We start from the raw sequence: 21286 nt of genomic DNA, 5'->3' as shown, positions 1-21286 counted from the left end.
TCTTCTAAACACTTGCTGCCGGCTGTATTTCTAGCAGCCAGCGACTTAACAGACACAGCCCACTAGTGGCCGCCACACTGCTTGTTGTGCAACAACTACAGAAGCTGGGAAGGCACGTCAACAGAACCAGCATCGAAACTATGGACTTGAAATTGTGATACGATTGAGAATACTAAAACATAAGAATCGTGATTTGTACATACATGAATCGACCCCCCCCCCCCCCACTCCTATTCAGAAGAACACTAACTGGCACAAATTACATTATTGTTTTTGTTATGCTGTTCAGATTTCAGCCTCATTGTAATGATCCTTTAGAGTGAATCAATGGACCCAACCCCTTCAGTTTGTGGACCCCTGTTAGACCCAGAGTATTTATTCGCTGCAGGCGGTATAGAAGTCAAAGACGCCTGACGTTATAATAATTCATGTTGTGTTGTGGTTTGTCCGCTCATCTCTTTACGTTCTCGTGCATGATATCATTGGTGGACTTGCACTTTCCCCCTAATCTGACCTCACTTCTGTTTGCTGCCAAAGTGTGATGCCCAAGCTCTGTGTGTGTGTGTGTGTGTGTGTGTGTGTGTGTGTGTGTGTGTGTGTGTGAGAAACATCCTTGTTTGATCTGTCCCTCAATCTCAGACATTAGAAGCACTAGAAGTTTGTATCACTGCATCACTAGAAGTAGTGTAGGTGTGTGTGTGTGTTCTTTTCACATTGTGATGATGGTTTGATGTGTGGAAGCCTGTTTTCAAACATCTGGTTGAGATGCCACCTGACTGCTCTTCAGTCTTAGCGCTGTAGCAGTCCTGTAGACTTCCTGTGTGTGCGTGTGCACTGACCGTAGTGTTGCTCTCCTAATCTAGTACAATCCTGTGTGCAGTCAGTGTGTGTTTTGTGGTGTCATCATCACTGTTGTTGTGTGTGTGAAACGTCCAATAAGCTCATGCTCTCCCCCCCCCCCCCCCTCCCAGGTGCGCGAGGAGCGCCCCGGGCCCTGGTGGACCAGAAGTCTTCAGTCATCAAGCACAGTCCCACGGTAAAGAGGGAGTCACCCTCTCCCCAGGGCCGCATCAACAATACCAGGTAACAATATGGCCGTACCTTTTTTGGGCATTTTAACTCATTCAGTGCCTTTGACGTGTTTTTCCGCAATGGCGCAACGTGCCAATGACGTGTTTGACGTGTTTTTTAGATTTTTTGGGGGAAAAAAACTTTCAGAACCCAAGATATCGTGATCCGAAGATTTACTGCTCCATTCGCTTCTTGGTTAACTTATTACTTAAAAAGGCTGTATCTTGGCTCCTGTGTACTTTTTTTTTACTATGTATTTTTGGCCCAGACATGCTATTTTCAAAGGCGAATAAAATTGAATGGGGAGGTCGCGATGAAAATGTCCTTTCTTCACGTAAGCACAGTGAAACCCGCTGTGATTAGCAACCATCAGGGGATCGATCATACTGGAGAGTTAAGCAAAAATCTAACTTTTAGGCATTTTGAGAAATTGCAAGCTATAAGACAAATTTCTCCCACGGGAGACAAAATAAAGTAACCTTGAACCTTGCCGTTTTCTAAGCAAAATGCCGTAGTCTGGTGAAGGAAGTACTTGGGTTCAAAATTCAGGCAAAGGGGGACATGAAGTTAAAACACCTTGAGATGCAGTGGTTACAGTGTGACCTGAACCCAGCGTGTTGTTCTGCTTCCAGTGAGAACCAGCAGTTCCTGAAGGAGGTGGTGCAGAGTGTTCTGGACGGACAGGGAGTGGGCTGGCTCAACATGAAGAAAGTGCGCCGCCTGCTGGAGAACGAGCAGCTGCGCGTCTTTGTGCTGAGCAAGCTGAACAGAGCCATCCAATCGGAAGAGGACGCCAGGCAGGAGGTCATACGTGACGTGGTGAGATGATGACAATATTCACAACAGATGTTAAAATTTTCTCCCCCAATTTAACCATGTATGTGTGGTATGATATCCACTTGTCTTGAACCCTAGCCTCCCTATTCTGGGGAGAACATTCAGCCAAAAATATGCGATCTACAAGCACACGACTTGATGCGTTGTGAGCAGCTTGTTTAAGTGGATAAGGGTTTAAGTGGATACACAAGTAGTGGTTTACTCAAGTATAAGTTACATTAGTTTTTTTCTGTAAAAGCGGAAAAAAAATATATTTGATGTAATTAAGTGTGTGTGTTGTTGTGGCCCTTTTAGGAGGTGAGCAGAAAGGTGTACAAGGGCATGTTGGACATCCTGAAGTGCACAGTGTCCAGTCTGGAGCACTCCTACACCAACGCAGGGCTGGGAGGCATGGCCAGTGTCTTCAGCCTCCTGGAGATAGCACACACACATTATCAAACCAAAGGTAAACACACACACACACACACACACACACACACACACACACACACACACACACACACACACACACACACACACACACACACACACACACACACACACACACACACACACGTTGTGCCTAATTTCTCCGTGCGCAGCGACTAATTTCCCTGACGTTTAAACAAGGTGTTATTTTTTTCTTTAGATTTCTAGAGAAATATGTAAACATAGTTGAGCGCTGGAGTCACGCACCAAAAACAGCAGATCTACAAGCTTATAACGTGTCCTGGAGCTGCTATGTTTGGTGCGCAACACCAGCGTGCAACAAAGTATAAACTAGGCAGAAGACTAGGTGAAGTGATTTTGATATTTTTGGATCTGTTTGTTTCATGTTTGTGATGAAATTACTGTGTCATGTTTATGCACATTATAACTTGTCTTATGCAGCTGGGTCCTTTTGGTGCAAGACGCTATAATAGAATCAATCAACCAGTGGTGTTAAAGTAACTAAGTACATTTACTCAAGTACTGTACATAAGTAAAATTTTTAATTTTACTTCTACCCCACTACATCTCAGAGGCAAATATTGCATTTTTACTCCACTACAATTATTTGAACCTTAGTTAATAGTTACTTTGTAGATTTTGATTATTATCACAAAACATACATTAACCACTTCAGCCCTATATACAATTCGGCCTTTGGAAAATAGCCGACCCACAAGCTCACAATGCGTCGCATCGCATTGTGAGCTTGTAGATCTGCTATTTTCAAAAGATTTTTATACATTTGAAAAGTTGTGAAATGGGACATTCTGCATGATGAGTACTTTCTACTTTTGGTACTTTAAGTACATTTTGATACCAATACTACTTTTGTACTTTTACTCAAGTAAAGTTTTTAATTCCGGACTTTAACTATTTCTACATTGCAGTATTAACACTTTTACTTGAGTAAAACATGTGGGTACTTTTTCCAACACTAATAATATAATCAATCAATCAATCAATCAATCAATCAATCAATCAATCAAAACCAATCAACTCCTGCTCCTGCTGTACTGTCTGCTGCTGTTGTCTCCTCCTCTAACTGTGTGGGACTGTCTTTGACCTCCTCCCCCCCCCCCCCCCCCTCCTACCGGTTGCCTCGGTACGGTACGGTACGGTACGGTACGGTACGGTAGACCCGGTCAAAAACAAGCGAAGCCCCTCGGACGGCGCCGGAAGCCCGGGGAGCAAAGAGAGCCCGTCGCCCTCCGGTCGCACGGAGAGCGGAGGAGGAGGAGGAGGAGGAGGGAGACCCCACGGCCTCCTGAACGTCCCCCGCCTGCAGGTGCCGGCCCACCCCCACCACGGCGCCCCCGGCGGCAGAGGAGGAGGAGGGTCCCACCACCACTTTGACACGCGGAGTCTGAACGAGGAGAACTTTATTGCCTCGATCGGTGTGTACCATCGCCCTCGGCCCCCCTTGGTTGCATGTTGCTGCTGTCAGACCACACCCCCAACCCCCCCAAAACCCCACCCTGATCCCCCACCCCCCCCACCCCTTAACAAGCTCATCAACCTGAACCACCGGTTATCAAAGTGGGGACACCCAGCGGCCCTTGAGGGGGTCCCAGGGGGTCCCCCCAGCAAAATGAGAAACAGTGTTAAAGTCCTATGTAATCTTTTGGCCATTCGAAAATAGCTGATCTGCACATGTCGTGGATCGGCTATTTTCGAAGAATTTTAACTCTTATGGGGGTCCCTGGCACAACATCTTTTCAGATGGGGGCTCGCGGCCAAATACAAATGTCCTTGACATGGAAATGTTTGAGAACCACTGACCGCCATGTAGAGGAAAGTCACCTCCCATCTTCCTACAAAGCATCCTTGCAGGAGTCCTAATATTCCATCCACTTTTACATGAATACCCATGACGTCCCATCAATGGTACTTTATTGACAAACCTCTGTTGTTGGCACTGGTAGTATGGTGAAATGAAAGGTGCTGTAAGTGATATGTTCTTGTTCAAAGACGTGTTAAATAGCTCTATATTCTGATAGCAATCATTGCTACAGACTCTATATGGCAGAGTGTTTGATCAGTATCAGGGGTCTCTTCGTCTCTCCAGCTCTTTGGTATACAGAACATGTATTTCCATGTTGATTTAATCCAATCGGGAGAGAGAACTCATACAGGAAGCAAGATAAACAGAGTGAAATTGGAAGTGATGACACAAATAAATGAGCGGACAAAAGGAACTGGAAGACTGGAACACAAGCTGATAAATTCTCTTGTGGGCATCTCCCTCTTGATTGGATGTTTGTAACCCACCTGTATTTTCTGTTTACCAAAGAGTTAACCCATTTAGACCTGAGGCCCATTCTAAAAACGCCTTCTAAATCCTGACCTAAGTTTTCTGAAAAACATCAAATATTTATTCAAAAATTACAAAAAATGTATGTTGCTATATACTGTACATAGACACACGAACCCCAAAAGGGGTTCTCTCCTGAAAGGTATAGTTACAAAAAGACCCCCGTTACTGAACAAAAAACTCTAATTACCATCAGAAGCTTTAACCTTTTAACAAAACACATTTTGTTTAACTTACACCACCACACTTCACTTACACCACCACACTTCAGTGCTATATCCATGTTGATCAAAGTCTTTCCAGTCAGAAATATTACCAATGATTTTATCCATTCCAAATTAACAGTTTGTCTCGGGATAACATATCAGTTTGTATACTGTTTTAGCAGGTACAGTAGATGCAGTGTAAAAGTGTGTGGAATATTGCCCTGACTCTGCAGCCCTGGGTTGTGAGTTTGTGTTCCCCTGAATGTTCCGCACCAAGTACCCCAACCCCTGTTTGCCTCCGGCGTTTGCCTGTCAGCACCTTGAATATGCATGTGTTTGGTTTGCTCTGTTCGTTCTTTCAAATACCTACATAAATCTGCAGTACTGGACGAGGGAGCCTGGAGGTTTGTGCATCGATAACATAAATCGATAACGGTCTGGGCCCTCGTACTGCAGGTTTTTATTTTTCTATTTTTTCGGCGAGGTGTGCTGTTGTAGAAACGGCAGCTCCCTTAGCTCTCAGCATGGAGGGTGGAGGCATCACTCCCCGGTAAACAGTCCCAATACAGAAGAAGAGACAAATTTCTCCTACCTCACCTGATGGCTGTCAAAGACCCCATTGACTTGGGGGAGGGAAAATATGTTTTACCCACTCCTCTTTTTCAACACTGTAGTTTGGGTCTGTATACCAGGGGAAAGGCTCGGTCAAACACCCTCAAGATACCCCCCCATGCCTACCTACCTACCTACCTACCTACCTACCTACCCCCAACCCCAGCACACCCCCACCCACCCCTCCCCGTTCTTTAGAAGATGCACCTTCAATTCTACTGAATGTCTCGAGAATTGCACCCCCCCTGCTTTTGCAACCGCTTCATTCCACCCCCCCCGCTGGCTCGTAGGTCAGTCTCTCACCTTCCATCTCACGCTCCTCTTTTTTTCTTAGAAGATACCGTAGCATCTCTCACGGACACCCTGGTTCTGGAGAGCAGCCAGCTTCATGAAACCAAACCATGGAGCCTGGTTCTCCAGGAGCACGGTCGTCTCAAGAGCTTTGGATTGTGAACTAGTAGAAGCTACTTTGCAAAACGATAGAATTTAGTCATAAACTGACTTAATTTTGTTTTCTGTTTTCCGTTTTAATGCTCATCCAACCATACATGCCTACTCAACCAGCTCTCTGACTCTCTCTCTGTCTTTCTCTCCTTTGCTTGCAATGCATCTTGGGTAGAATTGTGGAGCAAGCACCAGGATAAGCAAAAAGCTTTGGAAAAACAGAGTAAGATACTTTTCACACACCAAAAAAAGACTGGGGTTCTGCTTAAATGCCAGCTTTTGACGTGTTCGCCCCCTTCTCTCTTCCTTTTCAAAACGCACCACTATTTTTTTATGTATAAGTATTTACCCACTTAAGCCCTATATCTTATACTTTGTCATACGGCGGTGTTGCACAGCGAAAACAGCTGATCTACTGTAACAAGCTCTCTGTGCATCGCGTTGCGAGCTAGTAGATTGACTATTTTCACTAATATGCATTGTTAGTTCGCTTGGTAAATAAGTTGTCCCTTTGTCCTGCTTGATCAAATAGAGAGAATCAAGGATTTAGGACAGAAATGCAAAAAAAGAAAATGAGTTATTTAGTTCAGTTGTACGTCCAAACAACCGAAACAATACTGTACTACTGTAGCTTTTTGTCATCTTAAACACCAGATGACAACCACACTTGTTGGGGTCTATTTTTTTTTTGTCACCATTTGCCAGGAAAACAGAGAATCGTTAGGCTGAGCAGATGTAGGTACTTAAATACAGTCAATTTAACGATGTTAAAGCTGCAATCTGTAACGTTTATGGCCTCTCCGAAGCGCACCCGACCCACTCTCTTATCAGCAGTGTCTTGGAATGTGTTATCATGAGCAATATCAGCGGTTGTGGTTCCGGTAGGTGGGATTAAGAATGGGTGTGTTGAGATGAACAGGAAGGACTATAACAGGGCCCTGCCTCGCTCTGTAACAGCATAGGGAGTCGTGTATCTGCAGCCAACATGGCCCCAGAGTGGGCACTCAGTATCAGTAGAATTGCTTGTGACATAAATGCAAAAGAAAGGTGAAACTTGGCAAGCTTTTTAGCATCAGCTGGCTTTTTTTTGTCATCAGGCAGAGGTTCTGAGCCACCACTGCTACACATACAGTATATTATTGCCAGGCCAAAATATTGCACAATGCAGCTTAAAATAAAGGTGTCGAGGCATAAAAATGCAAAGATTGTTCTCCTATAATTTTGTTTACTGTTCATGAGTTTGTCTGCATGCCTAACTGCCTGTGTCTGTCTTTCTGGTGTAACTTGAGCCACATGTTGCAAATTGTTGAATCTGATTTCTTTGTATTTGTCGCTCTCTTGCAGCTTTGTTTAATGTGTAATTCTAATTCCCCTGATTGTGTTGCACTCTACGCTTGCCTCTCTGTCACCCCGCAAGTCTGGTGGTTATTTAAAGATAATGCACCGGATCGATTACGTATACAGTATGTAGATATTTAAGAACATTGCAAGTTTTTCACATGTATAAAGGTACGGTAGGAATCCTCTCAAGGCACTTTTATTTATTATAACATTTTCAATTAATGGTGAATTATTATGACCATTATTAAATGAGCACTTCACCCATTTTCAAACGTATCTTCATATCCTCCCTAATCCTCACTAATGTGTATTATAAGATGGCACCATTTCTGTCTACTCATCACATTGGTGGGCGATGGACAGTTCAATAACTTACCAAGCCTATACCAGTGACATCATTGATGGGGATTCCAAGCTAATCCTCTTCCTGGAAAGTTAGCGTGCTGAAATTGAAGTAAAAAGAAGAAAGTTCGAAATGTTTGAAATGACCAAACCTGCCTACTGATGATGTCACTGGTAGGCAGGTTTCTGAACTGTCCACAGCCCTCCTCTGAGACACAGAAATGGTGACGTCTTATAATGAGCATTAGAGAGGAGCAATTGCCATATATATGAAGATGTGTTGAAAATAGCCTTTTTAATTGAGAGACGCCTAATTTATGTTCTGTCGCATGACAGCGCTGCGTGTCGAAAGAAAGCCGACCTATAAGCTCACGACACGTCGCGGATGCGACGTGCTGTGAGCTTGTAGCTCGGCTATTCTCGGTGTGCAAAACTGTTGCGTGACAAAGCATGAACGGGGTTAATAATAATTGACTTGGCTCACTACAGTATTTTGACAGGACCTCTGGGTTTTTAAGATGGAAGAGCGTGGCGGTTCGCAGCGCCTCAAAGTCACGTGACTGAAACGGGAAGGTAAGAGGTGAAAGGTGACGACGCTCATGACAAGCTGTACTGACGAGGTCACGTGTCCCCAACAGGGTCCGACGGGGCCAAGCAGCAACGTCCTCCAGAGGTCACCGACACGGAGGAGAAGAAGTCACAGATGAGTGCAGACAGTGGCCTCAGTGTCACCTCCGGATCTCAGGTGTGTGTGTGTTAAAGAATGAAAACAAGCTGTCACTGTTCATTTTATTGTATTAGTCTGGTAGTGAACCTCGTCTTGCTTTCTTTGGTTTGTGCAGAAGAGTGACACAGAGTCGGTGACGGGCTCCGAACTACCCATCTTGACCAGGAGTACCAGCCAAGACTCAGAGGCCAGCACAGTGGTAGGGCACGGCCAACGCAGACTATTGTACACATAGTTATCACAGTGGTAGGGCACGGCCAACACAGACTATTGTACACATAAGGCGGCTTTCCATATGCATGGCCTCACCCTACCCCACACCACACCGTCCACTTCTGCCTCGGTTTCCACTACAATGAAGTGGGTAGAGTGGTGTGTAAGTGGTACTAAACTGGTGCCTAAAAAGTACCCAGTCCTGGGTAGGTCTGAGCTAGGCCAAACGGGGCCAAACACTTCACAATGACTGATCACTCACCGACTTTTTATTTAGAACAGGATATAGTTGTAAAACATTATAATACTTTATAGATTATTATAATCACAGTTAAAATCTATTCTAGTGTGTTATAATTATCATAGTTGTAAAACATTATAATAATTTATAGTGTATTATAATCACAGTTATAATCTATTATAATGTATTATGATTATCATAGTTGTAAAACATTATACTACTTTATAGTGTATTATGATCACAGTTGTAATCTATTATAGTGTGTTATAATTATCATAGTTGTAAAACATACTACTTTATAGTGTATTATGATCACAGTTGTAATCTATTATAGTGTGTTATAATTATCATAGTTGTAATAATTTATATTGTATTATAATCAGTTATAATCCATTATAATGTATTATAATTAGCATAGTTGTAATACATTATAATTTATATTGTATTATAATCACAGTTATAAGGATCCATTTGGTTCATACCGAACCAAATGGATCACCCTCACGTGCACAGGTGATTTGCATTTGTATACAGGACAGTTGGCCACTCACCTACATTACATTGTTAGACAAAAAGCAATGACCTCCATCTATGTTTACGTTACAAATGAGTGTCAATGGCCGGAGTCTGCTACTCATACCTGTGGATTTGAGAGGGGGTACTTTTGTGTAATGGAAACGGAAGATATTTTGATGCGTGTGGTGTAGTGTGGTGTGGTGTGGTGTGGTGTGGTGTGGTGCTTAAGCTGCAGTGGAAAGGGGGCTGCATTCCAATGGAATCAAATGTAGTTATTATTTAGTCATAAGCCCTTGTTAATACTTTTCATTGGTTAAATATTCACTTAACCATTTTCAACCTGTTGTCTCTATTTTGGGCATGTCGTTATAAACCAAAATACAATGGTCGATCTACAAGCTCTATACACCTGAGCTGTTGTCGCTACTTTTGTTTGACACTGGCACACAATCGAGTGTAAAATAGGGCATTCGTTTATTTAAAAGTAAATAAATACAAATATAAAATATGGAGATGTTTCTGTGATATTACACATTATGGCTCTTTAAGGCTTTTGAGCATGTCGCTGAGAGAGAAACGATGGCACACAGTAGGAGAACCATGCATACAGCCAGTGAGCAGAGTCTGAAAACACAAAGACCATAGAATGCATCTCAGTTGGTTGACTGTGTGTGTTGTTTGTTTTTTTAGATAAGCAATAGTTCTGGAGAGACGCTGGGCGCTGACAGTGACCTGAGCAGCGTGGCAGGAGAAGGCCCCGGGGGGAGGCCTGCACCACATCTAGCTCAGTCCAGGGGAACGCTCTCCGACAGCGAGATCGAGACCAACCCCGCCACCAGTGCAGTGTTTGTAAGTGCAGAGTTGATGTGAAATGAAATGCTGTGGTGTAAAGTAACTAAGTACATGTACTGTACTTAACTCATTCAGTGCCACTCGGCGTCTAAGACGTCCGTTGTATCATAAGCCCTGTGCCACTGGATGTCTAAGACGTAAAACAAAATGGAAAAAAATGTTCAGAACCCAAGATATTATGATTTGAAAATGTTCTGTTCCATTCACTTCTTGTTTAACTTCTTACTGAAAAAGGCTGTATCTCGGCTCCTAAGCACTTTTCTTTTTACAATTAATTTTGGCTCTGGCACTCAGAGCCCAACTGCCAGAAATAAGGCACTGAATTAGTTAAAATTATACAATGTTGAGGTATTTCCAAGTGTTTATACTTTTACTTCTACTCCATTACATCTCAGAGGCATATATTGGACTTTTACTCCACTACAATTATTCGGAAACTTTAGTTACTAGTTAATTTGCAGATATAAATCATTATATTATAAAATATACATGAACTACTTTAGCCCTATTTTATACCTAGGCTATTTGAAAATAGCCGATCTACAAGCTCACATAGATCTGCTATTTTCAAACATTTTAGTACTTTTACTTTTGGTACTCTAACTACATTTTGATACCAATACCGTTGTACTTTTACTCAAGTTAATTTTGAATTCCGGACTTTCACTTGTAAGTACTTCTCTATTGCAGTATTGATACTTTTACTTAAGTAAAACATTTGAGTACTTTTTCCACCACTGTTGAAATGTTATAATAGAACCAGGAAATAGAAGAAAAGAGCTGAGCACTCTGAAAAAATAAAACTATAGGAGAGGACGTACATTTAAAAGAACTTTAATGTAACCAGAAATATAAAAAAAAAACACCTACATGTACATGTTTCGACTAGACTGGTCCACATCAGGGCCAGAGTAGGACTGACAAACAAACAGACCCATTATAAATGGTGTCAGATCACGTCATCGTTGTGTTCTTCCCAATGAGTATTTCAACTGAAAACTGTCCTGCTCTCTCAGGGAAAGACCCAAAAGATGAAGCCAGGACCAAAGGAACCAGTGCCAGTTGTAGTGAAGGCTCCACCTGCCCAGCCCATGGAGGACCACAGCACCAGGATATACCTGTGTGAAGGACTTCTGGGTATGGCCTACTGTCTGCTCTGAATGCTACCTGGGACAGCCCTATGTGAAAGGGAGGGGGAAATATATGTAATTTAAAAATAATAGTGTTTAAAAAATCTTTAAAAGGTTAATGCTGTATATTCTGATAGCAGTCATTGCTATGGAGTGTTTGTTCAGTAACAGGGGTCTCTCCAGCTCTTCAGTCAACCCGAAAATACATTTTAAGGTTGGAGAACCAATATTAACCGATCAGGAGAAAGAACCCTGCAAAGATCATTCATCAGTTCACTTTTATAGTGTTCCAGTTCCCATTTTCAATCGCTTGTTGTTGTCTCCGCAAGGCGCGGAGGCGAAGACTATGTTTTCTCCCTGTCCGTGTGTCTATCCGTCTCTCTCTCTCTCTGTCTGTCTGTCTGTCTGTCTGTCTGTCTGTCTGTCTGTCTGTCTGTCTGTCTGTGCACTGCTAATCTTTCTAAATTCTCATGCTCACAGTGAGTAGGCCAAGGAAGACATTTTTCAAATTGGCCTCATGGTGGTGCTATAACATGCGACGTGATGTAGACATTATAACTCTTTAACTGGTCGTGCATCAGTTGATCGTGCTCAAACCAAATAACTTGTTGATTAACTGATTAACACACATGTCAAATCATCAATCAATGGACATGAAAGAGGTGAGTAAAGGGGGCCGAGCGTCCTCGCTGATCAAGCGTCCTCGTTATCGGTTATGGGGCCAAAGACGATCTGTTGTGTGTCGAGAACCAATGCATCATTAACCCTCTCAGCCCTTCAGCTCTAACCTAACCCCGTCTACTAACTCTGGCTGCTTCTCTCTGTTCCTCTGCTGCTTCTTCCTGGGACGGCCTCTCAGGGCGAGATAAGAGCTCCATGTGGGACCAGCTGGAGGACGCGGCCATGGAGACCTTCTCTTTAAGTAGGGCTGCTCTTTCTTTTCGCCTTCTCCGTGCTCCATTTTTGTCCCGTTGTTGGATCCATCCCGGTGCTTCTGTTCTGTCTGTGGGTTCATGTGCTGCTCCATGTTGCTGTGTTTTGGTTCTGTCATTGAATTCCCACATTCTGTTCATACACGGTTCAGTACATTCTGTTTGCATGACACATTCATGCACGTTTATAATATGTTAAAGATGAAAAGCACGTATTATTTGGTGGTGCTGGTGTGTGTGTGTGTGTGTGTGTGTTGTGTGTTGTGTGGTACATTACTCTGACACCATAATGCATGAAAACGACACTTGATAGAAAGGCTTTGCCATATTGTATACTTTTTCATTTGGTACAAATGTATGTCAAATGGGAGGTTTTCTTTATTTATTTTAATAAGCTGATCATACATTTGGAGCACAAACTAATGGTGAGTGTAAAACATATTGGCATTGGTCCATTCGGTTGCCCCTGTACGTTTCACATCCGGAGGGAGGGCCAAGCCCATAATTCAAATTAGGCAGTTTTGTTAGTTTGTTTCTTGCCAAATACAGGCCTATATGTCTTATACTGTCTGAAACTGTATGTTGGAATTAATTTAGTTCATGAAAAGTTTTTTCTTTTTTTTCTTATTTTTTAATGGAAGACACAAAAAAGGGGATAATTTCTTGTTGATGTAATGTTGATGTTAATGTTCTCAGGTAAGGAGTGCTCTGCACTGTGAGCTTAGAGCAGGGCCGGCCCTAGGATTTTCGTGGCCCTAAGCAAGATTTATTTTGGTGCACCCCCCCCAAACACCCCCATTATAAAATCCTTGTCATTTTTTATTGCATACTAAAATAATAACGCTAGTTGTTGGATAGGAGATACATGACATAATTACAATATGAAAGTAAAAAATATGTTTTAATTTTTTTGGCCCCCCTAGTGGTTTTGGCCCTAAGCGACCGCTTGTATTTCTTATAGCAGCGTCCAGCCCTGGCTTAGAGTAATGTTGATGTTGATGTTCTCAGGTAAGGAGCGCTCCACACTGTGGGACCAGGTCCAGTTCTGGGAGGATGCCTACCTGGACGCTGTCATGCTGGAGAGGGAGGGCATGGGCATGGACCAGGGCCCTCAGGAGATGATCGACAGGTGGGCGAGTAATAAGCAGCGATAATGTACCCTTTGCCAGTCGTTGTTGATAAATAACCCCAGACAGGATGATTAAACACCGAGGCGATAGGGTTTCATGCCCATTTAAACCCTCTATAACAGGGGTTTTCAACTGATTTTGACCCAGGGACCACCATCCTGACTAAGAGCAACCTGGGGACCACCACTATTGTGCATGGTGGGTCCATCATAGACCCACCCCACACAATAGTGGTGGGGGGTCCATGCACCACAGGGAGCTGGAGAAAATAGCTATAATATCAATATAATATAGATAGAATACAGTGATTTTGTTTGAATATGATGGAATATGATTAAGGATTACTGTGATTATGGTAAGCTCACATTTCATATCACACACACACACCATACAGTAAGAACTCCTGTAAGTTATTAAAAGTAAAAAAATAAAATAAAAACAAAGTAAAAAAAAAAAGCATTTAAAAAAAAAATACAGGGACCACCTGCAATACCTCCGTGGACCACCGTTTGAAAACCCCTGCTCTATAACGATATACAAGCTCACAACGTGTTGCGTTGCAGAATGTTGCACCTATTTTTGCTGAATGTTTTTGCGTATTATTACATGCCCAGAATAGGGACACTAGGGTTCATGTGGTTAATGTTTAATCAACGAACCGGCAAAGGGTACATTATCCCTTGCATATTATATTGTTTAGACTGATGCTAGGTCCTTGGTTCACCTGTGATCCTAGATCACTGAGACACTACACTGTCTCTATGCATTCTGTGCATGTGTTTACCCTGCTTACTGTAAGTGGCTTTGGATAAAGAGCGTCTGCTAAATGCCTACATTGTAAAGTGATGTGATGTGATTGGATGTGCAGGTACCTGTCTCTGGGAGAACACGACCGCAAGCGCCTGGAGGACGACGAGGACCGCCTCCTCGCCACCCTGTTGCACAACATGATCGCCTACATGCTGATGATGAAAGTAGGCATCTCTCTCTCTCTCTCTCTCTCATCCTTACCTTCCTGCAGTTAGACCAGTGCTTCTCAAACCTTTTTTAATTTCAATGACCCCCCCCATAACTCTTGAGTGTTCAAATGGAACCTGATTTGATTTGATTTGATTTGGCACAAAATGTAAAAACAATACAAAAAACTGTACACAAAATATAAAAAGAAAAGTGCCAGGAGGAGGCAAGAATCCTAAAGGGCTTATACGAGGCCTCTACCTACAGTATGTATAACAACATTAAAAACATTAATAGAACATAATTTGTTAACAACATATAGAATTTACAAATAACATGATTGCAGTATAAAAATTGAAATCTACAACATTGAAATACCTGATTATACCTGATTCTCCATGGCAGGATTACTGATAATAATTAGCCAACATAGTTGACATATCTGATTTTACAGGGTGTCAAATCCATAGTGCAAACAGGTAATAGACTAAAATAAACCAAGCAAAGTTGTCTGGGAATGTGTGATAATGAATGTGACATTGGGTGCGTTTGGATATGCGCACCGGGAGCACACTCACAGATTGTTTTGTATTGGACCAGTGCGCTCAGTGCCTTATATCTGAACGCACCCATTATGTGACCTGGTCACTCAGAACATCCTTCAATTTGTTCTTATATAAATTAAGTGAAGAAACCAGTTGAGTACTTGTCCCAAAGTGTAGTACCAAATGGACCCGTAAGGGTCCATTTGGTACTACACTTTGGTTCCATTAGTATACTCTCAGAGTTACAGACCTGAATTTGTCAGTCACGATATTTTCATCTCAACACATTTCTTTTTTTTTTTTTTTTTGACCAGGTGACCAAAAATGACATCCGTAAGAAAGTGAGGCGCTTGATGGGGAAGTCCCACATCGGCCTGTCACACAGCCAAGAGATCAACGAGATGCTGGACAAAGTGGCTCAGACGGTAACTATTCACTCTTGTTTGATTGATTGAATACATGTATTTATTTATATACCAAGTTTTTATGCACATGTACATTTGATGATGCTTTATTTTATTCTCTTTTTGCTCTTTTTTTCTTTCTTTTCTTTAAATCTTTTTACTGATAGATTTATAATCTATCATTATTGTCTCCGCTAGGCCGAAAGGCATGGCGAGAGAGTATGTTTTACCCCCTGTCCGTCCGTCTGTCCTGTCCTGTCTGTGTGTTAGCAGCTAATCTCCGGCACCGTTGGCACGGTCACTGCGAAACTGTGCACACACACTCCCTGGATGCCAATTCAGAACCTCTGCCCCAAGTTTTTCACATGGGCCTGTTATAGCTCCACCAGGAGGCCGATTTGTGCAAAACCCATTTACTCCTACAGATTTTATCCAAACATCACGCAAATCGGTACACAGTATCTCTATAGTCATGTGATCAAGTCGGATCTGTCCGATATTTCATATTCCATCCTGATTGGCTAAGGTTGGCTTCCAAAGTTTGCAGGATTGGTCCGTTTTGAACAAAATGTCTCAAATCATGAGCACAGCGTGCGATTTCTGTGAAAACTTGCACGCACATTCCCACTAGGCCGAGGAAGAAATGCCACCCTTTTCACATTGGCCTGTTATAGCGCCACCAGCAGGTCTAATGTACCAAAACACATTTTTGCAACAAAATGCCTCAAATCATGAATGCATGCACATTCCCACTAGCCCGAGGAAGAAATGGCACCCTTTTCACATTGGCCTATTATAGCGCCACCAGGTGGCCACAATAACCTACCTGACCTGGCGGAGACCTGTGCTCCGAGGAGCACTTTTTCTAGTTCTATTGTTGTTTTTATCTATGCTGCTGCATTGTCTGAAGGAAGCCAAACCAAAATAAGTTATACTCTTATGTACAGTACCTGTACACCCTCTATAACCGATCTACAAGCTCACGTGTTGCGTTGCAGAATGTTCACCTATTTTTGCTGAATGTTTGCTTATTATTACATGCCCAGAATATGTGGTTAATGTTTAATCAGCACGTATTCAGTAATTCATCACGAAGTGATAATTGTGCATCCTTTCTATAATCTCCTGGATGATGTTTTCAGCAAGGTCTTGAGCTGACCATCAGGCCGAGTGGAAGCCGGCACATCAAGAAGCAGACCTTCGTTGTGCACGCTGGTACCGACACCACCGGAGACATCTTCTTCATGGAGGTAACACTTTGACCAGTACTGGATCTCAACTGGTTTTCATCAAAGGATTCCAGACAGACTTGCAGTATTGGGAGCAACTTCTCTTAACAAAATTAAAACCAGTAATCAAATGAACATTAAAGTCATACTGGGTCCATTTTAGTAGTAAACGAAACCACGAACCTACTGCTCCAAAATGAACGCTGCAGGGTACTAGCACCGAGGTTATTGGTTTATGGAAAATGTTGTATATTAACCTTAAATGAATAAATAGATATATTTCTGGTACATTTCCAAAGCTAGCATGCTCTCATTTTTGCCACGAAAGTCGGGGGCGGGTAGACACTCGAAACGTTGTCTAAAACACATTTCTGTAGAAGGTAGGTTTTGTGGGAAAATATACCAGTGAAACGTTTTGTTGGATTGAAAGAGTTATTCACGTTCACATTGTGACTTTAAAGGGCAAGACCACTTTGGTTGAGGTTTGGGTTGTGTAGTTACCTTGGCATGATGTAACTCCTAAGGTGGACAAGAAAAAAAAAATGATAGCTCCATTGATTAGAAATTGATGATTCAAAATATGCTCCTCATTGACTTGAAAACAGCTCTTGTAGTCACTCTTGTAGCACGTAAACAAACACAAACAAAGCTGATTCAGAAAATATAGAACATCACCAAACCCAGTACTGTTTTTTTTTTAAATAAATATGTTAACTCATTCAGTGCCAATGACGTCGCCGACGTCACGTTTTTCATAAGCCCAGAGTGCCAATGACGTCTGAGACGTCGTTAAAAAAAAATATATATATATATATATCTTTTTTTTTTCTTTTTTTTTGAAAAAAAAGGTTCAGAACCCAAGATATGATGATTTGAAGATTTGCTGCTCCATTCACTTCTTGTTTAACTTCTTACTGAAAAAGGCTGTATCTCGGCTCCTAAGCACTTTTTTTTACAATGTATTTTCGGCCTTGGCACAGGAGTGATATAGCCAGAAATATTTTTGGCACTGAATGAGTTAACTTCCTGCTGATTTTACTATTTGAAGATCCGGATCCGCAGATCCAGTCCGCGTCCTAATAAAAATAGCACACAGGAAGTTGACATTTTTATTTAAAAAAAAAACAGTCAATGGAGCAATTAATTTTTGATTTCTTGTCCACCTTTGGAGTTACATCATGCCAAGGTAACTACACAACCCAAACTTCTACTAAAGTGGTCTTCTCGTCTGCAGCATCCTGTGTCTCTTAGTCTTCGTTCATCAGCTGTTGTTGTTTCTTTTCTTTGGTATTATTGTCTACATATAATTTTTTCATCATCTGTATGACATGTCTATTGATGTTTTCTTTTTAACTCTTATTTCTGGCTGTGTGCACCCACTGCCAGCGATTTTTCGATTTTCTTACCTTTTGAAGTAGTCACAGAATATTTATCTCCAGTATGATCGATTTTATACGCCTTTGAAAATAGCATGTCTCGGACAAAATTACATAGTAAAAAAAAAGGTACACAGGAGCCGAGATACAGGATTTTTAAGTAATAAGTTAACCAGGAAGTGAATGGAGCAGTAAATGTTCGGATCGCGTTATCTCTGGTTCTGTGTGAAAAAACAAAAAAAGTAAGTCGTCCTTGGCAGCCAGGGCGTTATGACGATGTCTCGTCATAAGTCGTCCTTGGCAGTGAAAGCGTTAATAGATGTGTATATTTCACATTGATGTAATTTTATCCTACAATTAATGTAAAAACAATTGCCGCATCTCAAGCCCCTGGAGGGTTTTTTAGGCGTTCTCCTTCACACTTTACTGAATGTTTATGTGTCGAAAACAAACAAACAATGTGTCCCTCTGGTCAGGTGTGTGACGACTGCATCGTGCTGCGCAGCAACATCGGCACGGTGTACGAGCGCTGGTGGTACGAGAAGCTGATCAACATGACGTACTGCCCCAAGACCAAGGTGCTGTGTCTGTGGAGACGCAACGGCCAGGAGACGCAGCTCAACAAGTTCTACACCAAAAAGGTTAAGATCTGGCCTTTACATAACTTCCCATTCTTTATCTTGTTCTTCTTTTTATTTTTTATTTTTTTTGTTGCTTTTTACACCTTTTTCTTAAAGGAACATTCTGTATTTTACTGTGCAGTGATAATAATAATAAAAAACCTCTACCCTCTGCATTCCAGTGTCGTGAACTGTACTACTGTGTGAAAGACAGCATGGAAAGAGCTGCTGCCAGGCAACAGAGCATCAAACCAGGTATGTGTAACTCAACTCCACTGTATTGTCACACCACAGGTTTTCAGTTGTGAAATAAGTGTGTGAAATTCTTAGACGCACAAACTCCATCATTTGCAGTGTCAAGAAAAGAGGAAAGCAATAAAGAAAGATATGACGATATGAGCAGTTTAAAATACCGTTGCTGTTGGATGGAAACCTTGTATGTAAAATAGTTTTAAATAGTGAAAATAGCTGATTGTCACTACATTTGTGTGCCACTCTTGTATGATGAGGTAGGACACACATTTATGAAAAAAACATTTATAAATGTTTAACTGTGGAGTTATGAGGTTTCTTCCTGACAACAACGATATATAAGGCAGTATATATATACCCTGTGTGGTGGTGGTGTGTGTTTGGTCAGGACAGGCCTGACCACAGGCTTGTTCATTGGTCTGATGGCAGCCAGGTGTAAGCTGTTCAGACATGATGTGTTGGTATGGCTTTGGATACACCATACACATGAGATATTGCTGCTGAAAATGGGAATCCAAACCTTCATTGAATCACTACAGAAGCCAACCTTTTCTACAAAACCTGTGGTGATAACGGGAGCGTACCTATGTTCCCAAGGTTCTATATGTTCCCAAGGTTCTATGTTCCCCACTTACCTCCGCAAAAAAAGGTTCTATGTTCCCCGCTTACCCAACAAAGGTTCTATGTTCCCTGGGCTCTATTTTCCCCGTTTACCTAAAAAAGGTTCTATGTTCCCCGTTTGCCCCAAAAAAGGTTCTATGTTCCCCATTTACTAAAAATAAAGGTTCTATGTTCCCCGCTCACCCAAAAATGCAGGAAACATATACATTTCTAATTTCTAATTATTAATAACATCTCTGAACACACACAACTGAACATAATGGGGAGAAATTACTATCATAAACTTGCCCTTTGGGCCCGCCCCCTTTCCCCTGGCGGCCATCTTGGTGGTATAGAGCACCTTGTAGCAACTCATAATGTAATAACGGCTCATGATGTAATAACAGTTCATAATATAATAAACCAAATGTAATTAAAGCTCATAATGTAATAATCAGCTCATAATGTAATAAAATCATGAGCATATAACGTAATATCGGATTTTTGCATTAAGAACCTTTTTTTCTTTTAAATAATTGTTTTTGGCTTTTTCTGCCTTTAGTAGAGTAGTATACAGTAGTCTGACAGGAAATGGGGAGAGAGAGATGGGGAGTGACACGCAGCAAAGGTCGTCGGGATCGGGAGTCGAACCCGCGACGCTGTGCCCGGACTGCCACGCCAGCCGTCCGGGCCATAACTGCTCAAATTGTTGAAAAAAGTGTTACATCTTATAATCAGTATCAGTATCATGTTAGTGTCATGGTCAGTATCATGGTCAGTATCATGGCCAGTTTAATGTCAGTATCATGTCAGTATCATGTTCAGCATCATGTCAGTATTGTGTCAGTATCATGTCAGTATTGTGTCAGTATCATGGTTAGTGTCATGTCAGTATCATGTCAGTATCATGGCCAGTATCATGACAATATCATGTCAGTATCATGGCCAGTATCATGGCCAGTATCATGTCAGTATCATGGCCAGTATCATGTCAATATCATGTCAGTGTCATGGCCAGTTTAATGTCAGTATCATGTCAGTATCATGGTCAGCATCATGGCCAGTATCATGTCAGTATCATGTCAGTATTGTGTCAATATTGTGTCAGTATCATGGTTAGTGTCATGTCAGTATCTTGTCAGAGTCTAATCAGTATCATTACAGGCCAAAAATGTACCTTGTTCAATTTTTTTTTCTCAGTATTATGGTCAGTAACATGTCAATAATGTCAGTATCATGGTCAGCATCATGTCAGTATCATGGCCAGTATTGTGTCAGTATCGTGTCAGCATCATGTCAGTATCATGGCCAGTATTGTGTCAGTATCGTGTCAGTATTGTGTCAGTATCATGGTTAGTATCATGTCAGTATCTTGTCAGTATCTAATCAGTATCACACAAATGCAGATCTTGACACTTTTACTGAATGGTGTAATGTGTTGTACAGCCCACCAAGCCACAAGGTGTAATTCACAAGTTTGACCTGTGTGCTACTTCCCTGGGTCCTTAGCAGATACAACTTCCGTCTTTGAATGTACCTCAAAATAAACTTTGTGTTTGTGTGTTTGTTTTTGTTGATTGATTGAATACTTTATCTAGAAAAGACATGGAAACAGTACATGGAAGTACAATTCACAATACAAGGTCCTCTAAACTGGATCGCTCATAAAAGCACAATGGCTTATTTAAAATGAGATCCCCACGCACTCAAATCATGCTGACATTTAAGAAAACAGACAAATATACACTACTATGCAGAACGTCATACAACCAGCTTACAGGTTACTGGTATGAAAAACAAGAAATATGTACAATAGACAGTTCGAGGAGGGGGGGGGGTTAGGTTAAGACTTTGACACGGGCCAGTTTGGAATTGCAGCCTGCTGAAGGTGTTTTTTTAGGGCAGTTTTGAAAGTGAGTAGGGTTTT

At 41.8% G+C, this 21286-nt stretch overlaps 1 protein-coding gene and 1 long non-coding RNA gene across 10 annotated transcripts in view; one reads left to right on the top strand and one right to left on the bottom strand.

Annotated features, from left to right (window-relative positions):
* Positions 1-21286, bottom strand: part of LOC308089856 — a 390353-nt gene that overhangs the window by 90621 nt on the left and 278446 nt on the right. The window lies entirely within an intron of this gene.
* Positions 1-21286, top strand: part of madd (MAP-kinase activating death domain) — a 140932-nt gene that overhangs the window by 71367 nt on the left and 48279 nt on the right. For 6 of the 9 annotated variants that reach the window (XR_013933524.1, XM_080434437.1, XM_080434439.1 and 3 more), the window contains 14 exons: positions 972-1083; positions 1704-1890; positions 2203-2353; positions 3516-3773; positions 8274-8380; positions 8478-8561; positions 10023-10181; positions 11201-11321; positions 13255-13375; positions 14245-14350; positions 15193-15303; positions 16425-16532; positions 18364-18528; positions 18690-18762. Coding sequence is in view for 8 of the 9 variants with exons in the window: in XM_080434437.1 (XP_080290563.1) it covers positions 972-1083; positions 1704-1890; positions 2203-2353; positions 3516-3773; positions 8274-8380; positions 8478-8561; positions 10023-10181; positions 11201-11321; positions 13255-13375; positions 14245-14350; positions 15193-15303; positions 16425-16532; positions 18364-18528; positions 18690-18762 (1863 nt within the window). In the remaining variant the exon portion in view is untranslated. Of the gene's footprint in view, positions 1-971; positions 1084-1703; positions 1891-2202; positions 2354-3515; positions 3774-8273; positions 8381-8477; positions 8562-10022; positions 10182-11200; positions 11322-12173; positions 12237-13254; positions 13376-14244; positions 14351-15192; positions 15304-16424; positions 16533-18363; positions 18529-18689; positions 18763-21286 lie in introns of all 9 variants that reach the window. The other 3 variants (XM_080434442.1, XM_080434436.1, XM_080434441.1) reach the window with 3 other exon arrangements.

This window comes from Gymnoscopelus braueri (genome assembly GCF_963280865.1).
Source record: "Gymnoscopelus braueri genome assembly, chromosome: 1".
NCBI lineage: Eukaryota > Metazoa > Chordata > Actinopteri > Myctophiformes > Myctophidae > Gymnoscopelus > Gymnoscopelus braueri.
The sequence above is the reverse complement of the archived record's forward strand: the minus strand, read 5'-3'. Positions and strand labels throughout refer to the sequence as shown.